The 22659-nt window shown below is 34.3% G+C and overlaps 1 protein-coding gene across 2 annotated transcripts; it reads left to right on the top strand.

Moving 5' to 3' along the window:
- The first annotated feature begins 407 nt into the window (after positions 1–407).
- Positions 408–22619, top strand: LOC131546485 (WD repeat, SAM and U-box domain-containing protein 1-like). Of its 2 annotated transcripts, XR_009272721.1 has the most exons (13): positions 408–590; positions 1669–2075; positions 3329–3516; positions 5491–5577; positions 7983–8076; positions 8904–8937; positions 9535–9575; positions 11821–11927; positions 13140–13166; positions 13960–14139; positions 17286–17420; positions 17697–17947; positions 20618–20740. XR_009272721.1 is itself a non-coding variant. In XM_058786061.1 (12 exons), exons 2-12 carry the CDS (start codon positions 1669–1671, stop codon positions 20767–20769), a joined length of 1452 nt encoding a protein of 483 aa, XP_058642044.1. In that variant the 5' UTR covers positions 408–590; the 3' UTR covers positions 20770–22619. The 2 variants fall into 2 exon arrangements, 1 of the variants encoding a protein (XP_058642044.1); XM_058786061.1 differs by lacking the exon at positions 17697–17947 and having other exon boundaries at positions 20618–22619.
- Positions 22620–22659: the final 40 nt, after the last annotated feature.

Here is a 22659-nt window from a genome sequence, read left to right as displayed (position 1 = left end):
CTTATTGATGGTAATAATTTATTTTATTTTATCCAAACAGTCATTGTAAAGTAGATTATGACCAGTCTTTTATTTAAAATAATATAATTTCCAGTCTTTTGGTGGTGTATTTATTAATAATGATGATGATAATATTTATTTTTTTATTTTATATTGTTTTTAAGTTGTTTTGTTATTTTATGTCATTTTATAATGTTATTTTATGTTTTGTTTTGTTTTGCGTTGGTCCATGCGACAGAAATATGAGTCTCTCGTTGGTTGACCTGTTTGTACAGGTGCTGCGTGAAGCTCAGATAACCTCAGGGGCGTTTATGAGTGGATACTGCAGTGAATTATCATGTATCCCAGACAACAGACTCGGTCATGTGACGTTCCTGCACCGTATCACAGCAGGAAGTGTTTGGAAGGGAGGTTCACAGAGGCCTGAGCTTCAGGAATCATTCTCTGTGTATGTTTGCTTAACATATAGCTGTATAACCTCTGTTTTATATGGGTTATTGTGTTAAAGTTGTGCATTTCCAGATATTGATTTACTTAAATGTATTTTCGGGGTTTTAAAAACAGTCTTCATGTGAATCTTCTGCCATGAGGTGAGTCATTCCTGAACCTTTTGAACTTTAACTTTTGAAAAATTACCATGTAATTTACATTTTATGTATCTATATAAAAGGGTTTATCAGATTTGTGGTTCAGATGTTAAATATCTATAATGATCTGGTTATTCACACAAGCAGACAGCTAGTTGTTGCTCAGTGAGGGATTTACAGTTAGTTTATATGAAGAGATCAATGTGAAGTTCATGTTCATATTTTAAACATTTGTGTAAACACCACATTAATCAAATCCATTGATAATACTAAGGGATGTTTGTGCTGCAGTTATCCTGCCTGGACAATGATACTTTGTTAAAACACAAGATGATGGAAAGTAATATTGAGGCCACAGGAAAATAACTTGATTATCAATTAATTTTCACAAGAAAACATATTTTGTTCATAAGGAATTAATGAATAAATTGTCAATTTGTGTCAAGCTGTGTATAAAACAGCTAGACTATATACAAATTTAACTCTTATTTCAAATATTATATACTCATTAAAATACTTACTGTCAGTTTAACATTTTATATAACATTAAGACAATGATGGGGACATTAAAAAAGAACAAATTACACTAATTAAAAGGATTTAAATTATAATTTTTAAAAGGTATATTAGAATTTTAAATATATTAAAATGTTTTTAAATTAATTTACTTTTTATTTTAAATATATTACAGAAATACTGCAATAATATTAAGTATTATAATATAAAAATTACATATATATTATATACTTTAATGTTTAAGACATAATGATGGGAACATGGAAAAGAACAACATGCACTCAAACAGAATGGATTTAAATTATTTAAAATAATTTTTAAATCAATTTTTTATTTTAATTATGTATTTTATATATATATATATATATATATATATATATATATATATTAAAATACACTAGTCAACATTTGAGGTGGATCAAAACCTTTCATCAAAGTTGTCCTAAAACCAAAATGCGTTCTTGTCTTAGGACAACTTTGACTACTGTATAGTATGTTTTAATATTGTCGTCAGACTCATTTTATCCAGTCTGTCAAGAGATGTAACACGTGTTTCCTCTCACAGATGGTCATCATGGCATCGCTGCTCTGCTCTCTTCAGGACCATCGTGACGACGTGAACTGCCTCGCGCTCTCGGACCGTTTTCTGGCCTCGTGCTCCGGAGACAAAACCGTGCGCGTGTATTCCTGCGAGGACTTCCGCGAGCTGCGCTTCTCTCCTCTGCGCGCGCACGCGTACGGCGTTCACTGCTGCTGCTTCAGTAGCTGCGGCCGCTATCTGGCGTCCTGCTCCACGGACGCGCGCACCATCCTCTGGAGCACGTGCACGGGCGCAGCCGTGGCCGCGCTGGAGCACCCGGCGCGCGCTCCCGTTCGAGTCTGCGCGTTCTCCCCTGACGCGCGCTCCCTGCTGTCCGGCGCGTGCGACGGGACTGTGGCGGTCTGGGATGTGACGTCAAAGACGCTGCAAAGGTACACTTCATTTCTCAATTGTGACCCTGGACCATAAGGGTCATTTGTTTTGAGATTTATTTAAGCTGAATAAATAATCTTTCCATTGATGTATGGTTTGTTAAGATCGGACAATATTTGGCTGAGAAAACAACTATTTGAAAATCTGGAATCTGAGGGTGCAAAAAAAATCAAAATATTGAGAAAATCACCTTTAAAGTTGTCCAGATGAAGTTCTTAGCAATGCATATTACTAATCAAAAATGAAGTTTTGGTGTATTTACGGTAAGAAATTTACAAAATATCTTCATGGAACATGTTCTTTACTTAATATCCTAATGATTTTTGGCATAAAAGAAAAATCAATCATTTTGACCCATACATTGTATTTTTGGCTATTGCTACTCATGACTGCTTTTGTGTTTCAGAGTCACAATTAAAATAAAATAAAAAAAGCATTAATGTCAAGTCGTAATAACATTACAAACATAACATTACAACATTAAAGAAGCATTAATGTAGAGAAATAGAATTGAGGAAATATACTGACACGACGTTATATTAACATTAAGAGGACACTACATTAGCTAATAATAATTTAAACCATTTTATAAAAGGTTTTAAAACCATATAGCTGACATATAATAGACTAACTCGAAAATATTAACAAGCATTATATCTTCATTTGTAGATGATGTTTCAATTACAAGAACTTTTCTGTTCCCTATAGTTTATTTTAAATAAATAAATCAATAAATATAATATAAATAATATGCTTTAAAAATTATTTGTTCCCTTTCATTTCAAGTTAAAGTTTTTTTTTTTTGTGATGTTTATGATTTTATATGTATATATAAATACTGTACACACACACACACACACACACACACATACACCTACATATATATATATATATATATATATATATATATATATAATTCTTTTTATTTCAGCTTTATATTTACTTAAAGGTTTTAAATAATAAAATAAGTTAAACATTTTTCTATAAATTTTCTTTTGTCAGTTATATATTTTATTCCAAGTAACAATAACAATTTTTTATTGATTTAGATTTAGTAAGGATAATAACCCTGAAAACAATCCCTATATATATTTTTTTTTCTTTATTTTATTTCAGTTTATTACACCTACATTATTTTTAACAAATACTACACTTATGCGTTGAGTAATATATAATTGTCTTTTCATGAATACAGAACATACAGAAGTCCATCAAGTGTTTGTTTGCTGTGTGATGTGTGTGTCACCTGCAGATGTGCTAAAGTCAGTGAGGGCAGCGTCCTGGCCTGCTGTTTCTCACCGTGTGGACAGATGTTCATCACAGGCTCCAGTCAGGGTGAACTTCATCTCTGGACGCTGAGTGTGAAGACTTTACACATGCAGAGAGAAGCTCATGATCTGGGAGTCAACTGCTGCCACTTCTGCCCTCAGATGAGCATGGGTAACACAGTCCAATCAGTGTAATATGATTATTATTACACCCTCTGCTGGAGACAGAAGTCTGGTCCATATTGCAGCTTAATCTGGCCACAAAAACGCCAGTTTAGACAGAAAAACACCACCTGACTGACATTAAAATAAAGCAAAATCATTTTTTTGTTTCCCATTGTTATGCTCTTATTTGAAATTTGAATTTTTCCATTATGGTGGAACAGTCTGCAGTCAAAAAAAAAAAATGTTTAGGCCTAAATCTAAGATTTTTATAAATTTCTTAAAAAATGTCCATTCATTTGTTTTTTATTATTAGTTTAAAAAAAAAAAAAAAAAAAAATTCCGTTTAGCTATTTGTGTATGTCAAGTTAAAGTAAAAGAAAATGAGAAACGAAGTCTCTAGTTTCTAATATAAAAAAAATTAAACATTTTATATTTTATTTCAAGTAACAGGTTTTTAAATGGTTTAGTATTAGTTTTAATTTTAGTTTTAGCTAAGTATAATAACTCTGCAAATAATCCCATTTTATTTCTTAACTTTATTTTATTTTATTTTATTTTACACCTAGGGATTATTTTGAATTACACATAAAATATCCATCTATTTGGATTACACAGTTTTAACATGAGCTAATAATCTTAATGTCAGACATATGTAATTGAAACAGGGTAACACTTTCTATGAAGCCTGTATTTATAATACATTATAAGTGTATTCTTAAGGTATTACAACGAATGCACAATGCATTATAAAAAAAAAAAACTTATATGTTGTATCATCTCATGAATATTCATAAGAACAGTTTTAATGTATTATAATATTTAGATATTTGTGGTTATAGCTTTTAAGAGTATGATGATTTATAACACACAATGAACATGTTGCATCCATCTAAACTACTATGGATTATATTTCCCATAGTTATAATGTATTGTGTTATAAGTATATAGTAACATAATGTTACTCATGTTACTTTACTTAAAGCAGACAAAGACAAAGTAGTAATAATAATAATAATAATTTTTCTCAAACAGCCATAAAATGAAATATCAGATCAGATGAATGTGTAACATGACACATATGCTATGAGCTATTTTTATTGTAAAATCAGTTTGATTATGTTGACAGCTGTTGATAAGCATCTACATGCAACTACATGTCAGTCTTTTCAGCTTTTACTGTTGTTGTTGTTGTTTTTATATAAAGAATATGTCAGAACTAGCAAATATTGATAAACTCAAAATATTAACACTGCAAAATCAGTAGTCAAAATTCAACTTGAATTTGAGAAAAAATATGAAACTTCTTGGCCTGTGCTTGTGTTTTTCACTCCCCCGTGTTTGCTTTCGGATCAGTAAAAGTGAATGGAGCTCAAAATCCAGTCTGGGCGCTCTTTAAGTGCCCAAAATAAGCTGCAAACTTGCTGATAAACAACAACAATTTAATGAGACTAGAAATGCTTTTGACCTAGTCCAAAACAGTCTTTCTCTTCACGTCCATCTGTTCAGGATCAGTTTATGGGAGGAAATGATTAGAGTTGTTTATAAGTGTAATTATATTCACATTTGTTGTGAGGTTAAATTACAGGAGTGAATATACTGTAATTTTCTTTACAGGGAACTCAAACATCATGATAATCTTGATTAGTCATACTCTGCTGTGTGTGTGTGTGTGTGTGTGTGTGTGTGTGTGCGCCTACTTAACTATATTTTGAGGACAAATTTGTACCCAAAAGTGAGCTAAACCTGACAAAATCTCCAAAAACCTCCCTTTGGGGACGTTCTCATTTGTAAAACTGCTTTAAAAATAAGGTAAACAAAGTTGTTGTTTTTTTAATTGTAAAAATGCAGAAAGTTTCCTAAAGGGTAGGGTTGGGTGTAGGGCAATACAAAATACAGTTTGTACAGTCATTTAGATAGCTAAGTAAAGGTGTGTGTATGTGTGTGTGTGTGTGTGTGTGTGTGTGTGTGTGTGTGTTTTCAGATGGCCAGACAGTCAAGTTTCGATTGGCCTCTGGTGGGCAGGATAACAGACTAAGGATATGGATTATTTCCCAGCATGCAACAGCAGGTACTCGCGCTCTCTGTCTCTATCACTGCACCCGGCATTCAATCTCAAAAAAAAAGCTTAAACTGAGGGAATCAATGACTGAAAATATTCTCCAGCAGGACTGACTGAACACACTGAGATTTTACAAATATTGCACTGAAATTGGATCAGAAGTGAAGCCAACATTAGGTTTTAAACTTAAATATTGCATTAAAGAAAAAGTAAGACAATTATTCAAAGGATGAAAAAAATAAATAAGGTAATTTTTTGCAACTTTTCATTTCACAATTTGGACTTTTTGCCTTGCAACTCTGATTTTATATATCACAATTAGTCTCGTAGTGGAAACAAGCTTCCAGAAAATACTACCTGTCATTGTAGAAAGGGGCAAAAAGTAATCAAAGTGACAGTTCACACTGAATCGTTTCCAAATTCTGTCATTTTACCGTTCAGACTGCATATGCTTTTTGTGTAATTCATAATTGAATTTGACCAGACAAGAAACATTAATAGAGTATATGTGTGCATATTCATATAGAAAAGTACATAAGCAGGGAGCAAAGCGCAGAGCAGTAAGCAAGAGCGTCCAAACAGTAGCGAAGCCGGAAGCAAAAAGATGTGTCAAAAACAAGATGTGTTCAAGACATGGTTTCGACTTTGGATTTGGACCAAATCTAATTTAGGTGTGAATGTATAGTAGAAGTCATGAGAGTAGTTCTGTGAGTGAATGGTTATGATTGATTGTTTTAGCTGTAATAATAGTTTTGCTGAACACCCGCTATTTAATCCATAATCCTCAGAAGCAGGCGTCAGAGTGGGCTTTGTCTGTCTGTCGCTGTGGCAACGGTCGCGTCTGACTGCCATGTGCGTCCAGTGCCTGCTGGGAATCACACTTTTGTTTTACGCACATGCAGATAAGCAGCCGTCAATCACAGGGGTTGCTGGGATATTGTGTCTCACTGTCTCGCAGGAAATTGCTCTGTGTGTGTGTGTGTGGAGGCAGAATATGCATGATGTTTCATTTTCTGACTGACGTTATCAGTGATTCCAGCTCGCTTGTGTTTCAGAGTTCTTTATATTGCCTGTCTGAGTGATTGATTTAATTTAGTTGATCTAAAGTGAATTCTGAGCTCAAGTAAATGGTTTAACCAAGTGCATGTGTCTTTGGCAACATACACTGAACAAAATTATAAACGCAACACTTTTGTTTTTGCCCCCATTTTTCATGAGCTGAACTCAAAGATCTAAGACTTTTTCTATGTACACAAAAGGCCTATTTCTCTCAAATATTGTTCACAAATCTGTCTAAATCTGTGTTAGTGAGCACTTCTCCTTTGCCGAGATACTCCATCCACCTCACAGGTGTGGCATATCAAGATGCTGATTAGACAGCATGATTATTGCACAGGTGTGCCTTAGGCTGGACACAATAAAATGCCACACCTGTGAGGTGGATGGAGTACCTCGGCAAAGGAGAAGTGCTCACTAACACAGATTTAGACAGATTTGTGAACAATATTTGAGAGAAATAGGCCTTTTGTGTACATAGAAAAAGTCTTAGATCTTTGAGTTCAGCTCATGAAAAATGGGGCAAAAAATGTATGTTGAAATTAATTTTTTAATTTTTTTATTTGTGAAGTTTCTTATTTCAACATATCTTATTTTCATTTAGTACATTTAATGTACTAAAAAAATTCAAACTAAAACTGAAATAAAGATTAATGACAACTACAGTATATAAATATATTTAATATTAACAAAAATTTATAAAAATGAAAATAACAGACAACAAAATGACTAAAACTTTAACTAAAATTAAAATGAAATCATAAAATAAAAAATAACAATAATAAACAATAAAGCTTTTTTTTTTTAATTAGGTGCCAGAACTGAAAATATCTATATTTTTATTATAACAATATTAGTGTTTAACTATTTACATAAGTATATTCTACAGAATTTAAAAAATTTTTATATATAATAAACTTTTGCTTATTTTTTCTGCTGGAGCTTTTCAAGTTTCAAAATTTACGATGGCTACTTTTTATATATAAAAAACATAGATCTTCTGTGTGAAATCTGAATTTGTTTTTAAATAATTTACTGTTTTTTTTTTTTTTAAGAATTGTATGGCGTATATTTGTAATCAACATTTTTCCCCACTTCACTTTTTGCACATTGGGTCTATTTTGTCACAATGCATTATGGGATTGCCTTTTGCAAGAAGGAACATACTGCCTTGAAGAAAAGCACTGCCTTTTAAAACATCCTATGCACTGCTCCTATTATATCATAAAATGCTATCTAGTTAGGCAGCTCACTAGGTTTTAGAACAGAACTCAGAGTCACTAAATAGCATTGAATTTGCATCAAACATGAAGAGGTATGTTTTCCCACAGTGCTTCAGTGTGTGTGTTTATGCGCAGGTTATGAGATGTCACTGCTCTATACTCTCTCTGCTCAGTCTGCTCCTGTCCTCTGCTGTGCGTTCTCATTTGACGGACAGCTGCTCGTCTCTGGGTAAGCCCCGCCCACTCATCACATCACTACTGCTGCCAAATACTAGCTCACTTTACTGAATAGAGTGAATACAGCTAATGTTTTTGTACTTAATATTTATTACTTTTTAAATTATTATTATATTATTATATATTGTTTTGTTTAGTAGAGTTTTAGAGTTTTACTTTGCACAGTGTGAAGAGACATAATATTTTAGCATGTTTAAAAAAAAAAAAAAAACTATAGACAAATGATCAAAAATGTTGAAGTTTACCTGTATTTACTGCACAATATATATTGTTTTTTTGCCTACTATTCAGTGTTATTTTAGTTACCTTAGTATTATTTATATACTATTATAGTATTTATTAATAATTTTGTTTAGATTAAATTTTATTAGCATTTGTTAGTCATTTTTAATGTGCTTTTGTCATTTTTAATAATTTTCTTTTAATATTTCTATTTAGCTTTAAATTATTTAAAAAATGAAACACATTTTTAGCAATTTTAGTACTTGAACTTAAAAGTTTAATTCAGTTAATTTCAGCCGAGGCTAAATTAACCAAGCTTTTTAACCAAGTTTAAGTTTTTAGGATCTAATATTTCTATTTTGTTTTATTTTTCACAGTATATTTTATTTTGCATGTTTTTGTGCAGTTTGACCAGCAGGTGGATCTGTGGTGTCAGGTTCTGATCTCAGTGTTTAATACAGCAGTACATTCAAACACTAACTAAATCCATAACAGGCTGGATTTCAGCCGTTTTAAGGAACAAAGATCTGAGTTCAGATGCTGGTGACAAACAAAAGCATGATGTTAAATATGGGTTTTATTTGGCTCTATTTTCAGGTCTGTTGATAAAACAGTGACCGTATACGATGTGGTGAGTGATTGATGCCTTTATTTTGATGTTTTGAGGTTATTGCATCAAAAATACTGTGAATAAACCACCACAAAATGCATCTATTAATGACCACAGATACAGAAGAAGAAATGGGACTTGGACAGTTCTTGGACTTTATGCAGTAGAGCATTTAAAAAAAAAAAACTTATTAAAAAAAGTCATGCATTTTCATTAACCCCATAACCTTTTATACATGCAGCATAATTTCCCAGCAAAGGTTTGGGAAAGAAACCAGAGTTCGATTTAATGGAAGATTATTTATGATTAAGTATTCCAAAACCATGTGATTTAGAGATCCAAAATTTATGCTTTGCCAAAATGCAATTAGGTTTTGTATTTAATCATTCAGTATCAACTGTATGGCGTGATTGATGTGTTTATGGATGACATATAGTATGTGCTGACAGGTTTATAAAACACATCATAAATCTCTCTGTCCTTCTCTGGCTGTCTGCCTGTATCTGTTCATTAATTGATCAATCAGAGTAGCCTATGTGGTTAAGATGCTCTGTCACCTGCAGCTAATGCTCCAAAAACACGATGAAACTCTCTCTGTGTGTGTGTGTGTGTGAACAGAATCATGGAGAACTTCTACACACTCTGACGCAGCATGACAGGTGAGTTTCTGAATCTCTTCATATGAATCCAGCCAGAGTCACACTGCAGATTAATACAGAATTCTGATACAGAGTTCCGTTCCATTCTAAACTGAAATGAAAATACCTTTCACATTCCAATTCAAATCCTATACAGTTCCATAATATTTTCATTTACAATTACATTTACAGTACATTTAGTCATTTAGCAGATGCTTTTATCCAAAGCGACTTACAAATGAGGACAATGGAAGCAATCAAAACCAACAAAAGAGCAATGATATGCAAGAGCTATGACAAGTCTCAGTTATCCTAACGCAGTACATGTAGCAAGGGATTTTTTTTTTTTTAAAGAAACGAGTAGATAGAATAGAAAAAAAGAAAGCTAGTATTTAAGAAAAGCTAGCAGTTAGAGAATAAATATGCAATTGATAGAGGGTCAAATGTGTGTGTGTTTTCTTTTAAATAAAAAGAAGACAGATAGATAAAATAGAATTAGAATAGCGAGAGCTAGAGTTAGAGGGTCAAATAAAGATGGAAGAGATGTGTTTGTAGCCGATTCTTGAAGATGGCTAAGGACTCAGCTGCTGGGATTGAGTTGGGCAGGTCATTCCACCAGGAGGGAACAGTTAATGTAAAAGTCAGTGAAAGTGATTTTGTGCCTCTTTGGGATGAACAATAAAGCGTCGTTCACTTGCAGAACGCAAGCTTCTAGAGGCACATAAGTCTGAAGTAATGAATTTAGGTAAAGTGGTGCAGAGCCAGTGGTGCTTTTGTAGCCAAACATTAATGCCTTGAATTTTATGCGAGCAGCTATTGGTAGCCAGTGCAAATTGATAAACAGAGGTGTGATGTGCGTTCTTTTCGTCTCATTAAAGATTAATTGTAAAGGTTTGATAGAACTGGCTGGAGAGCATTGCAATAGTTCAGCCTGGACAGAACAAGAGCTTGAACAAGGAGTTGTGAAGCATGTTCCGAGAGAAAGGGCCAAATCTTCCTAATATTGTATAAAGCAAATCTGCAGGACCGGGCAGTTTTAGCAATGTGGTCTGAGAAAGTCAGCTTATCATGACTCCAAGGTTTCTGGCTGTTTTTGAAGGAGTTATGATTGATGAGCGTAACTGGATGGTGAAATTGTGATGAAGTGATGGGTTCGCTGAAACTACAAGCAGTTCTGTCTTAGCTAGGTTTCTGTCTTAGCTGATTCATTAATTATTATTATTAACTTCATTAGTTTCAAAACATTTCAGTTGTTCTATTATTACAAATTTGCTGCGAGTTCATATTAATTTAGAGAAAGAATAATTATACATTATGGCATTATACTGAATGAACAAATCAGTGAAAGATTTTTGAACGAACTGGCTGAGTGAGTGATTCAGTGACTCACACATAGACAGTCACATAGACAGTTGCTTGCTTCGTTACTGATTATGTTTGTGTTTTTGAACAAATTGTTTGAGTGAATGATTCAGTTACTCATTTATATAGACAGCAACTTTCGTTCCTGAATGAATCGGTGTTTAAGAACAAATCGTTTGTGTGCAAGATTCACAGACTCTCAGACACAGTCGCTTGTTTTGTTCTTGAATGAATCAGAGTTATTGAATGAATTACTTGCGTGCAAGATTCAGTGACTCTCGTAGGCAGCTGCATGTTTCGTTCTTGAATGAATCATTTGCGTGAATGATTCTATGATCCACTCATATAGATGGTCACAAATTAATCAGTGTTTTTGAACAAATCTTTTGTGTGAATGATTCAGTGACTCTCATAGACAGTGGCTTGTTACATTCCTGGATGTATCAATGTTTTTAATCGAATCGGTTGAAAGAATCAGTGATTCCGTGACTCATTCATAAAAAAAAAAAAGTCACTTGTTGTGCAGATTTTTGAGTTTTCTCAACTTGTCGTTTTAAGTTTAAGTCCTACTCGCCCCGCGACGAACGAGATTCGGACCACGGTCTCCAGCGTCAGTCACTAGAGCGCCACTTGAGATCGGGGAGTGAGGTTTTACCTGCACAGCACTTACCCGCTGGCCTCTGCTACATTTATACAACAAAAATTTGAGAATCTCCCACAAAAATAAGTTGAGCAAACTCAAAAATCTGCTGAAGCTGGTTACCTTAATTTTAAGTTGGCTCAACTTTTCTTTTTTCTTATTTTACAGAAGTGTCTGTTTTTTTTTTTGCAGTGTATTCACACATATATCTAAACTGCAGTGTGTATCTGACTTTTATTGTATTTCTCTGTCTCTCTGCTGCAGATATGTGACTGCATGTGCATTCTCTCCCTGCATGTTGATGTTTGCATCTGGCTCTATGGATAAGACGGTGAATATCTGGAGAATTGGAGATGGAAATGCTGAAGCATGTAAGTCCATCTGCTTCTGTTGAACTATAAACCACACATGAATACTGACACAGCTGTTTGACCGTCTGACCACTAGATCAATGTGCAGAGTTTAAACGAATGCTCCCAATTCAACACAAGTGAAATTTAATGAATTGTTATGATGTCGATTATCACAGAAAAATAATTTTGTCCCTCAGTTTTTTAATAAAAGTAAAAATTGCACTTACTATTTAACTTGTATTAAACCTGGAACATTTGTGTAATTTGGGTTCATCGTTGTGATTGAGTTGTTGACCTTAATTTTACTATTAAAATGTTTTATTTTGTAATTCATAATTGATAAATAATTCTTTATATTATTTTATTGAATATTTTAAAAATATTTGTATTTTTTATTATTGTTTTATTTAACTTGTGAAATATATTTATAAGAATCAAGAGAGTTTTTTTCATATATATATATATATATATATATATATATATATATGTGTGTGTGTGTGTGTGTGTGTGAGCGAGCATGTAGTAATTAGTGTTTCTGTGACCCCGAGCATGTTGGGTTGTGGAGTCACTGCATGCTGACAGATGGCACACAGTGTCACCAGATCAGAGAGGCAGCGATCCAAACATGGATTACAGACGCCACGAAGAACATCATTTTACCAGCTAGAAGAGTTTAGACAGAACAGCTGTCGATCTGTTGTATAAATTTGGTTCAAACAATAGTTTGCCCCCAAAGTTTTTGCCGTTATTAATATTATTCATCATGTCATTACAAACCCATATCTCTCCTTTAATGAACATTTTTGAATGGTGACGCAAAAAAAAATCAGTTTTGAATTGATTCATTAAAAAGGCACACTTGAACTGAATCATGGATATGAATCAAGCTCCTAAGTTTAAAGACAAATACTTACTTTGCTGCGTCTTTAAACTTTAGCTTAGGAGCTTGACTGTCTGAACACTTACAGAAGTCATGAAATAATCAAGAAACTAGTGTAACGACACTGTCTTAGAAAACTCAGTGGCCAAATAAAAGTGTATTAACATTATCTAATTATGTCACTTTATATTTCCAGGAAATTATCATGAGTATTTGATATTATCGCCAGAATACCTAAAGTTAGTGCAGTTTCTCTCAGTGGGGTTACAGAGATGTCACAAACTAAAACAGAAACTATTTACAATAAAATGACATTCATTTGTGCTGATGGCTTTCTCTTTATTTTCTAGCTGAACCATTGAAAATGTCGGTCCAAGGTAAGAGCTTCTCACCATTAGCATTCACGAATAAAATAAAACAAAACAAAGAAAGTAGCAGAAAATCAGAAAACTTGAAATCAGAAAATACTTCAATTGGTTGAAGTAGTTCACAAAACTGATCTGAACGATTCTTTCACGAATCAAACTAAATCTGGTTCTCGAGTCATACAATTACTGAACCGAGAACGTCTCTTTAGATTACATGTCTGATTCGATAAATGAGCTACTAAAAAGAGCTTTTGAGACGAACCAAGGATGATTTATAAATATATGTTTATGAAATGATTGTATACAGTAACACGTGTGGGTTCTAATAAAACGTGCAAAACATTTTCAGCCTGAATCATGTTTTGAAACTGATTCACGGAAATGATTCAGACTTTTTTTTATGTTACTTGATGCTGTCTTTATTCTAGTCTTTATTCTACAAACGCGACACACAAGCAGACTAAATTTGTTTGGTTAAGTTTTTTTAATAATCAAACAAGGCGCAATATATCAGTTTTGGTTGTAATAAAATTTTGCTTAATATTCATTGCATACACAAATGTAATTAATATATTGTAGATTTAAAATGGATGAATATAGGATGTAGCCAAACTAAGCAAGCCGTATGTTTTTAATGTGTACACAGGCATATGAATAGTTCACGAGATGCTTTGTTTATGTTTAGGAAGGAAAAGACAAAGCAAGGCAAGGCAAACGCACACCTTATGAGGTGCAAGTTGAAGGAAAGAATATAAATAAATTAAAGAACAACTGCACACTCTCTTCCTGTTTGTGTGGACAGGAAGGAAGTCACTGGGCTACTCCAGAACGCTGGTCAGCGATTGGTCAGAGGAGGATGTGAGCGAGTGGCTCTGTGATGAAGGATTTGAAGCTCTGGTGGACACGTTTAGGGCCCACAACATTGACGGGGCCGAACTCATCAGCTTAAACACAGAGACACTGACCACTGAGTTTAACATTGGTGAGGAAACACACACAGACCTGTTTCAGGTCCTTCATGCTTCATGCTTTTCTATGAGTTTGAGAGATCAAATGTAATGTTTTATTAGTTATTTTACAATTATTATTACTATTACACAAAATTACCATGGTAAACTGCATAGCAACATGCTTAAAAGCTCTCAGAACACCCTGGCAGCCACTTATAACATTCTAGGGCTGTAGCTTTGAGTTTTGAATTGGAAAACACCATACATATTTTCTTCATAAGTCATTCAAATTATACTTTTACTCCTGAAGAAATTTTTTTTTTAGATGCCATGGACCCTCAAATATGATCATACTTGAGCGAGGAACCCCCTTTCTAAAATTTAAAAGGCAGCTATATATTTTCATGTATAAAGACCCAATTTATACTGGGGAAAATTAATATTATGAATATCTGTATTATTTAGAAAATATGTCATTTCTATTACATTATTACATTTTTATTCTATTCTCTATAGTACTGTATTATGTAAATGTCATTTTTATTATTTATGCAAATCAATTTTTCATTTATTTATTCAAATTTGAATTATTAATTTTAAGCATTTGTTTAATCATAGTTAAATTCTAATCATTTATATATGTATTTATATAATATAAATGTAAAATGCATATATATATATATATATATATATATATATTAGTGCTGTCAAACGATTAATCGCATCCAAAATAAACGTTTTTCTTTACATAATATATGTATGTGTACTGTGTATATTTATTATGTATATATAAATATATACACATGCATATTGTTATGCATGTGCATATATTAAATATATTTATTTATAATATAAATTATATGAATATAAATATAGACATGTAAATACATGCAAATATTTTCAAAATATATACTGTATGTGTGTGTATTTATATATACATAATAAATATACACAGAACACACATATATTATGCAAACATAATAACTTTTATTTTGGATGTGATTTATCGTGATTAATCGTTTGACAGCACTAATATATATATATATATATATATATGTCGCGTCCTACTCTCCCCACTCCGAACGGGATTCGAGCCGCGGTCTCCGGCGTGGGAGGCGGGCGCTCTAACAAGGAGGTTAAAGGCTACGGCCTCTAGCGTCAGTTGTTAGAGCGCCACTTGAGATCGGGGAGTGAGGTTTTACCTGCACAGCACTTACCTGCTGGCCTCTGCTACACTCACCCCTGTAAACCTCACTCCCATCCGGGTCACGGCACCAATGTTGCGGTCCTACTCTCCCCGCTTCGAGCCGCGGTCTCCGGCGTGGGAGGCGGGCGCTCTAACAAGGAGGCTAAAGGCCACGGCCACATCGAAGCCAGTCCCATTTGAAGTTCCAGTCGTGTCTGATAACAATATGCTGGAGTTTGTTTTTGGATGAGATGTAGGTGCTGTTTGACAATTATTGTTTAAGGTTTTCTGACTCCGACACTCAACTATTTTCGGCAATTCTCCAGCTGTGGTCCTTGGAGAGTCTTTAGCCGCTCAAACTCTCCTTCTCACCGTGCATTAGGACGATATAGACACGCGTCCTCTTCCAGGCAGTTTCCTAACATTTTATGTTGATTGGAAATTCTTAATTATTGTCCTGATGGTGGAAATGGGAATTTTCACTGCTCTAGCTCTTTTCTTAAAGCCACTTCACTAATTTGTGAAGCTCAATTATCTTTTGCTGCACATCAGAAATATATTATTTGGTTTTTCTCATTGTGATGGATGATTAAGGGAATGTATAATTAACTAATGTATAATTAAAATACTAATGAATTTACTTAGTAAAACTTATTACCTAAAAACGGAATGCTTCAAACTGCCTGAAACAGCCTTTGTTTTGTTCTGACTGTCCTCTGTAGGGAGTTGATTGATTGGTTGATTAGATTAATTAGTTGAGTTTAACACCTGTGGTTGATGAAGCCTGCAGTTCGAGCCAATCAGATGCTTTTGTTAGTCTCGTGGTTGTCCGATGGGGTCCTCAGGAGGAGCTCTAGCTCTGCGATAATGAATTTAGAGCTGCTGCAGTCATCAGAACCTGCTGCTGCTGTTGATTTGAGAGTCTGACTACATATTGATCACATATGCATGGATCTCTCTCCAGCTTCTCATGCAATCCACAACCTCTTCATTGCAAATGACAGGTGCTGCATGCTGACAGCGCTGTCTATGAGACACAACTCTATATGATATGCAGGATGAATAAATGAGAATAGCGGACAGGTGACGCAGTAATTAGGTTTCATTGGTGATGATCACCTTTTACAAAGCTATAATTTTTTTTATTTTTTTTAAATATATAAAAAAAAAAAATCTATATATATTTATATTATAAGCCATTGATAGGTTATTTATTTATTCAAAATTATAAACAGTTGCGCTTGGAAAATTAGTTTTGAGCATAAAATTGACTCAACCAATGGTGTGATTTGGGGGCGGGGCTATCTGTTTGTTCAACCGATGCTGTTTCTGTTCGGAAAGCTGTTTGTTCATTTTTGCAGTTCCCAAATCACAAATAGGACACAAATAGCGGTTTGTTTAGCGTTCCTTAAGTCAGATTGTCATTGTCAAAATTTCTAAGTTGCCAAAGGAAACTTTCTCTCATTGGGCTCTTGCTGCGTGCTCATTTTGGACTCTAGTGACGGGAGAAACAAAGCTTTTTAGAACCTCTGAATCAATTGAACCGATTGCAGAATGACTCACTGTTTCGGAGCCATGCCAGGGTTACGATAGTTAGCTAAGCTTGTAAAACCATACAAAAATTGATACTTGAAATAAAATAAACTTTAACTGAAATTAAATTTGTACAAAAACAAACAATTAATTTCAGCTAGTTGTCAAGGCAACGTTTCTCATTCATTTATTTTGACTTGATAAAATAAGTAAAATAACTGAATCTAAAACTGAAATAACTAATAAAATCTATATAGTCATTAGCAAAACACCAGCAGTTTAGTGTGAAGAGTGAGTTGCAAAAGTTCTGAACATGGCACCAGCAGTAGGAACATTCCTCTGCCCAAAAACTGTGTTTGTCATTTGTTTTTTGGTAACATGTGATGGCCAGATATATTTGGAGATATATTGCTGGGGGATTTACATCAGCTGAATATGCTTGTTTTCTCTGTCCTGTAGAGTCGGTGGGTCTCCGGGGTCGAGTCCTGAGGAAGATTAAGGATCTGAGATCTTCACTGATGGACTCTGATGTTCCTGATGAGTTCCTCTGTCCCATCACCAGAGAGCTCATGAAGGACCCCGTCATCGCTGCAGGTCAGTGCAGGACACAGATCCAAGTCAGATCCAAATATACAGATCCAAGTCAGTTTGTCCTGATAAATCTAGATGTAAATATCTGAATTTAGTTAAATTTGTCATTCCTGTCCAGTGTTGCCAGATTCCCGTTTTTTCCCGCACAATTTGTCTGTTTTGAGAAAGAAAAAAAAAAGTGGGAAAAATTGCCGGATTGCTTTTTTTGGCTACTTTTTCTTCCACTTTATTCTTCCATCTGCTGACAAGCTTTATGGAGATGCTGATTTCCTTTTCCAGCAGGACTTTAGCACCTGCCCACACTGCCAAAACCACTTCCAAGTGGTTTGCTGACCATGATATTACAGTGCTTGATTGGCCAGCCAACTTGCCTGACCTGAAGCCCATACGGAATCTATGGGATATTTTCAAGAGAAAGATGTGAAACAGTGGATCCAACAATCCAGACGAGCTGAAGGCTCAATAGTGCCTCAGAAGTGCCACAGGCTGTTCACTGATGCTGGAGTTTGTGCTAAAGGAACCCTGACCAAGTATTGAGTGCATAAATCAACATACTTTAAAGAACTTGAACTTGAACTTTTCTGTTTTGCAAATCCTTTTTTTGATTGATCTTAGGAAATATTCTAATATTTTGAGATACTGGATTTTTGACTTTAATGAGCTGTAAGCTGTAATCATCAAAATTAAAACAAAAAAATGGTATGAAATGTTTTACTTTACATGTAATGAATCTAGAATATATGAAAGTTTCACTTTTTGAAATGTTACAAAAAATAATGAACTTTTTCACGATATTCAATTTATTTTAGATGCACCTGTATATATATACAGATCCAAGTCAGTTTGTCCTGATAAATCTAGATGTAAATATCTGAATTTAGTTAAATTTGTCATTCCTGTCCAGTGTTGCCAGATTCCCGTTTTTTCCCGCACAATTTGTCTGTTTTGAGAAAAAAAAAAAAAAGTGGGAAAAATTGCCGGATTGCTTTTTTTGGCTACTTTTGTAATTTACCAAGGCTATCAAAATTTTATGGATAGCAATGTCAGTATCATATGTTCTGTTATTCATAATAAAATGTGGTGTATTATATATGTATATTAAGTGTGTGTATGTGTGTGTGTGTGTGTATGTGTGTATATATATATATATATATATATATATACATGTGCATCTCAAAAAATGAGAATATCATGAAAAGGTTCATTATTTTTGTACCTTATTTCAAAAAGTGAAACTTTCATATATTCTAGTTTCATTACATGTAAAGTAAAACATTTCAAAAGTTTTTTTGTTTTAATTTTGATGATTAGAGCTTACAGCTCATGAAAGTCAAAAATCCAGTATCTCAGAATATTAGAATATTTACATTTGAGTTTGAATAAATGACCATCCCTACAGTATAAATTCAGGGTATCTCTTGTTCTTTGAAACCACAATAATGGAGAAGACTGATGACTTGGCAATGGTCCAGAAGACGAACATTGACACCCTCCACAAAGAAGGAAAGTCACAGAAGGTCATTACTGAAAGGTGTGGCTGTTTACAGAGTGCTGTATCAAAGCATATTAAATGCAAAGTTGACTGGAAGGAAGAATTTGGGTAGGAAAAGGTGCACAAGCAACAGGGATGACCGCAAGCTTGAGAATACAGTCAAGCAAAGCCGATTCAAACACTTGTGAGAGCTTCACAAGGAGAGAACTGAAGCTGGAGTCAGAGCATCAAGAGTCACCATGCTCAGACGTCTTCAGGAAAAGGGCTACCAAGCCACTTCTGAACCAGAGACAACGTCAGAAGCATCTTACCTGGGCTGTGGAGAAAAAGAACTGGACTGTTGCTCAGTGGTCCAAAGTCCTCTTTTCAGATGAAAGTAAATTTTGCATTTCATTTGGAAATCAAGGTCTGGAGTCTGGAGGAAGAGTGGAGAGGCACAGAATCCAAGCTGCTTGAAGTCCAGTGTGAAGTTTCTGAAGTCAGAGATGATTTGGGTGCTGTGACGTCTGCTGGTGTTGGTCCATTGTGTTTTATCAAGTCCAAAGTCAATGCAGCCGTCTACCAGGAGATTTTGGATCACTTTATTCTTCCATCTGCTGACAAGCTTTATGGAGATGCTGATTTCCTTTTCCAGCAGGACTTTAGCACCTGCCCACACTGCCAAAACCACTTCCAAGTGGTTTGCTGACCATGATATTACAGTGCTTGATTGGCCAGCCAACTTGCCTGACCTGAAGCCCATACGGAATCTATGGGATATTTTCAAGAGAAAGATGTGAAACAGTGGATCCAACAATCCAGACGAGCTGAAGGCTCAATAGTGCCTCAGAAGTGCCACAGGCTGTTCACTGATGCTGGAGTTTGTGCTAAAGGAGCCCTGACCAAGTATTGAGTGCATAAATCAACATACTTTAAAGAACTTGAACTTGAACTTTTCTGTTTTGCAAATCCTTTTTTTGATTGATCTTAGGAAATATTCTAATATTTTGAGATACTGGATTTTTGACTTTAATGAGCTGTAAGCTGTAATCATCAAAATTAAAACAAAAAAATGGTATGAAATGTTTTACTTTACATGTAATGAATCTAGAATATATGAAAGTTTCACTTTTGAAATGTTACAAAAAATAATGAACTTTTTCACGATATTCAATTTATTTTAGATGCACCTGTATATATATACAGTATATATATATATATATATATATATATACATAGTATTTTATAAAATTTAAAATTTTATATTGTCAGTTTTAACATTTTATCTAATATATTATATTATTACATGATGGGGACACTACAAACAAAATTCACTCAAAAGGATTTAAATTGCTTACAATTTTTAAAATGATATATTTTCATTTTAAATAATAAATATTTAAAATGTTATACTTTCATATTGCCAGTTTAACATATCTAATATATTAAGACATGATTGGGATATTAAAGAACAAAATTAACAAAGAGGAGTTTTTATATATTTTCATATACATGTAATAAAATATATGAGAATGTTTCTTTTTTGGCCCTTCGCATGGATGGATGAGGGAAAAATTGAGCTAGTTTTTATTAATTTTGGGTGGATTTTGGGCTAGAAAGTTTTCTCCAAATCAGTTTGAGCAATTGCAAATCACAACACAAAACGCTGGATGGCAATGAGAACAATGCATGTTTAAGTGGTGTAATTACCTGATGTGTTCTTTAACAGATGGATTTTCCTATGAAAGAGAGGCGATGGAGAGCTGGATCAACACTCCCAATCGCTCCAGCCCGATGACCAACCTGCCTTTGCAAACCACGCTACTGACCGCCAACAGAAGCCTGAAGACGGCCATACAGCGCTGGAAGAGCAGCCACTGAGCGAACATTTTAATAAACTAAAGAACCTTTATAGAACGGAAAGATTCCATGGATCTTTAAAGGGGTCATGAACTGCCTTTGTTTTTTATTTTGTACGGTTCTCTGAGGTCCACTTAGTGTTATCAAGATTTTTACATTAAAAAAACAGCATAATTTAGAGGTTTTAACCCCCCTCATCAGAACGCTCTGTTTTAATGGGCGTGGCGGATTGTAGACTCTGAAGTAAACGCCCACAGCTATGATTGGCTAACAGTTGTGTGACAGCCTGCGTCCTTCACGGATGGATGCTGCAGTGATTTAGGTCAAAAATGCATAAATGCTCAGTACATATCAAACGATCTGTTTAACAGACAAAGCAATAGTGATCATGTAATGAAAACAGTTACGCACACTTGTCGGATCCAATATAGTCGGCACAGTATCGTCGTTTAGTTTAGTTACAGGATGTTTTATAATACAATGACTTCTTCCCTTGTCAAAAGATCAAGGGAGTTTTGATTTCTCAGTTCATGACCCCTTTAAGGTTCTTCATGGAATCATGAATCTGATAAAGAATCTTTACTTTTAGCATTGTAGATAAAAAAGGTCTTGTCTTCAATGCTGAATTAATTCTCATTGACATTAAATGTAAGAACTGACGCTTTAATAATCCAAGTATCAGTACGACATCAACAGATTTTCTCCTACAACAACTTCAAGCATTTTGCTTTGTTCATGTTTATCACTTTACAAGCGTTACTGTTTTACTAGTTCACACAGCTCTGTCTGTATGATGGTCTCAATAGAGTTGTTCAGCTGAGGGTAATTTGAGGCTTTCGGGTTGAACAGGCGCTGCAGAAGTCAAGCTAATGTACCTTGATTTGAATAGAGCCGTTCAACAGAGGTCAGAAAGACATTTAACTGCGTAAATGCATTTCTACTCAAAATAGCTCATGGACAGAACATTGCTGAGCATTCTGGGAAAAGCTTTTACCAGTTGATTCCACAATCATAAAGCTAACATGTCGGTGCCCAAACACTCATGAATAAAATATATAACACAACTACCAACACTGACTGATTTTGCTTCTCATGAGCTTTTTGATTTTAATGCTTCTTTAAAGCTTCAGATTAATGCAGACAAATACATTTTGCTAATTGTGCTACTTAGTTTTAAAAAATATATATTTTGGCTATAGTAAAAAAAAAAAAACACATGGAAACTTCGGTTTATGGCTTTAATATTGTGTGAGAAATAAAACGTAATATTAAATGTGGGCTGTAAAGTATGCTGAAGCCTGCTAGTGTGCATATATTTGACAGGTTTTGTTTCTTTTTCTAGTGGGACTTTTATTTCCTGAAATGGAAAACTTATTTTTAATACAAAGTGCATAAGTGATCACAATCCATGAGACACCAGGGGCCCGTTTCAATAAGGAGGTTCAACCAACTCTGAGTTTAAACTTGAACTCTGAGTTGACTTACCGTGAGACAGGAAACTCTGAGTTTTCGGTTTCAGAACGGCTGAATTGTGTTAGTTTATTCAACTCTGAGTAGGTTGAGTCTGAGTTTAGCGCATGCACCACGACTCAGAAAAGTCATGACCAGTGGAGCTCCAAAATTATGATTCACCATGGCAACGGCTCCCGCCAAAAAGACATTCGCATACTTTCGAGTCAATGCGTAACTTTGATTCTTAATAACTGTCAATAACTGTTATAATATCAGAATAAAATGAACTACTGACTTGTCGACAGCAAGAAGGCAGAGGAAGAACCTGCAGCAGAACCACTGATAGATGAAGAGATGGTCATGTATTGGAAGAATTTTAAAATCCTGTATGAAGAATAACTTTTGCTTTTGTATTTGTAGGAAATAAAGATGACTAAAAAAACTGAATAATTTGTGTTG

Source organism: Onychostoma macrolepis, chromosome 09 (genome assembly GCF_012432095.1).
Source record: "Onychostoma macrolepis isolate SWU-2019 chromosome 09, ASM1243209v1, whole genome shotgun sequence".
NCBI lineage: Eukaryota > Metazoa > Chordata > Actinopteri > Cypriniformes > Cyprinidae > Onychostoma > Onychostoma macrolepis.
The sequence above is the reverse complement of the archived record's forward strand: the minus strand, read 5'-3'. Positions and strand labels throughout refer to the sequence as shown.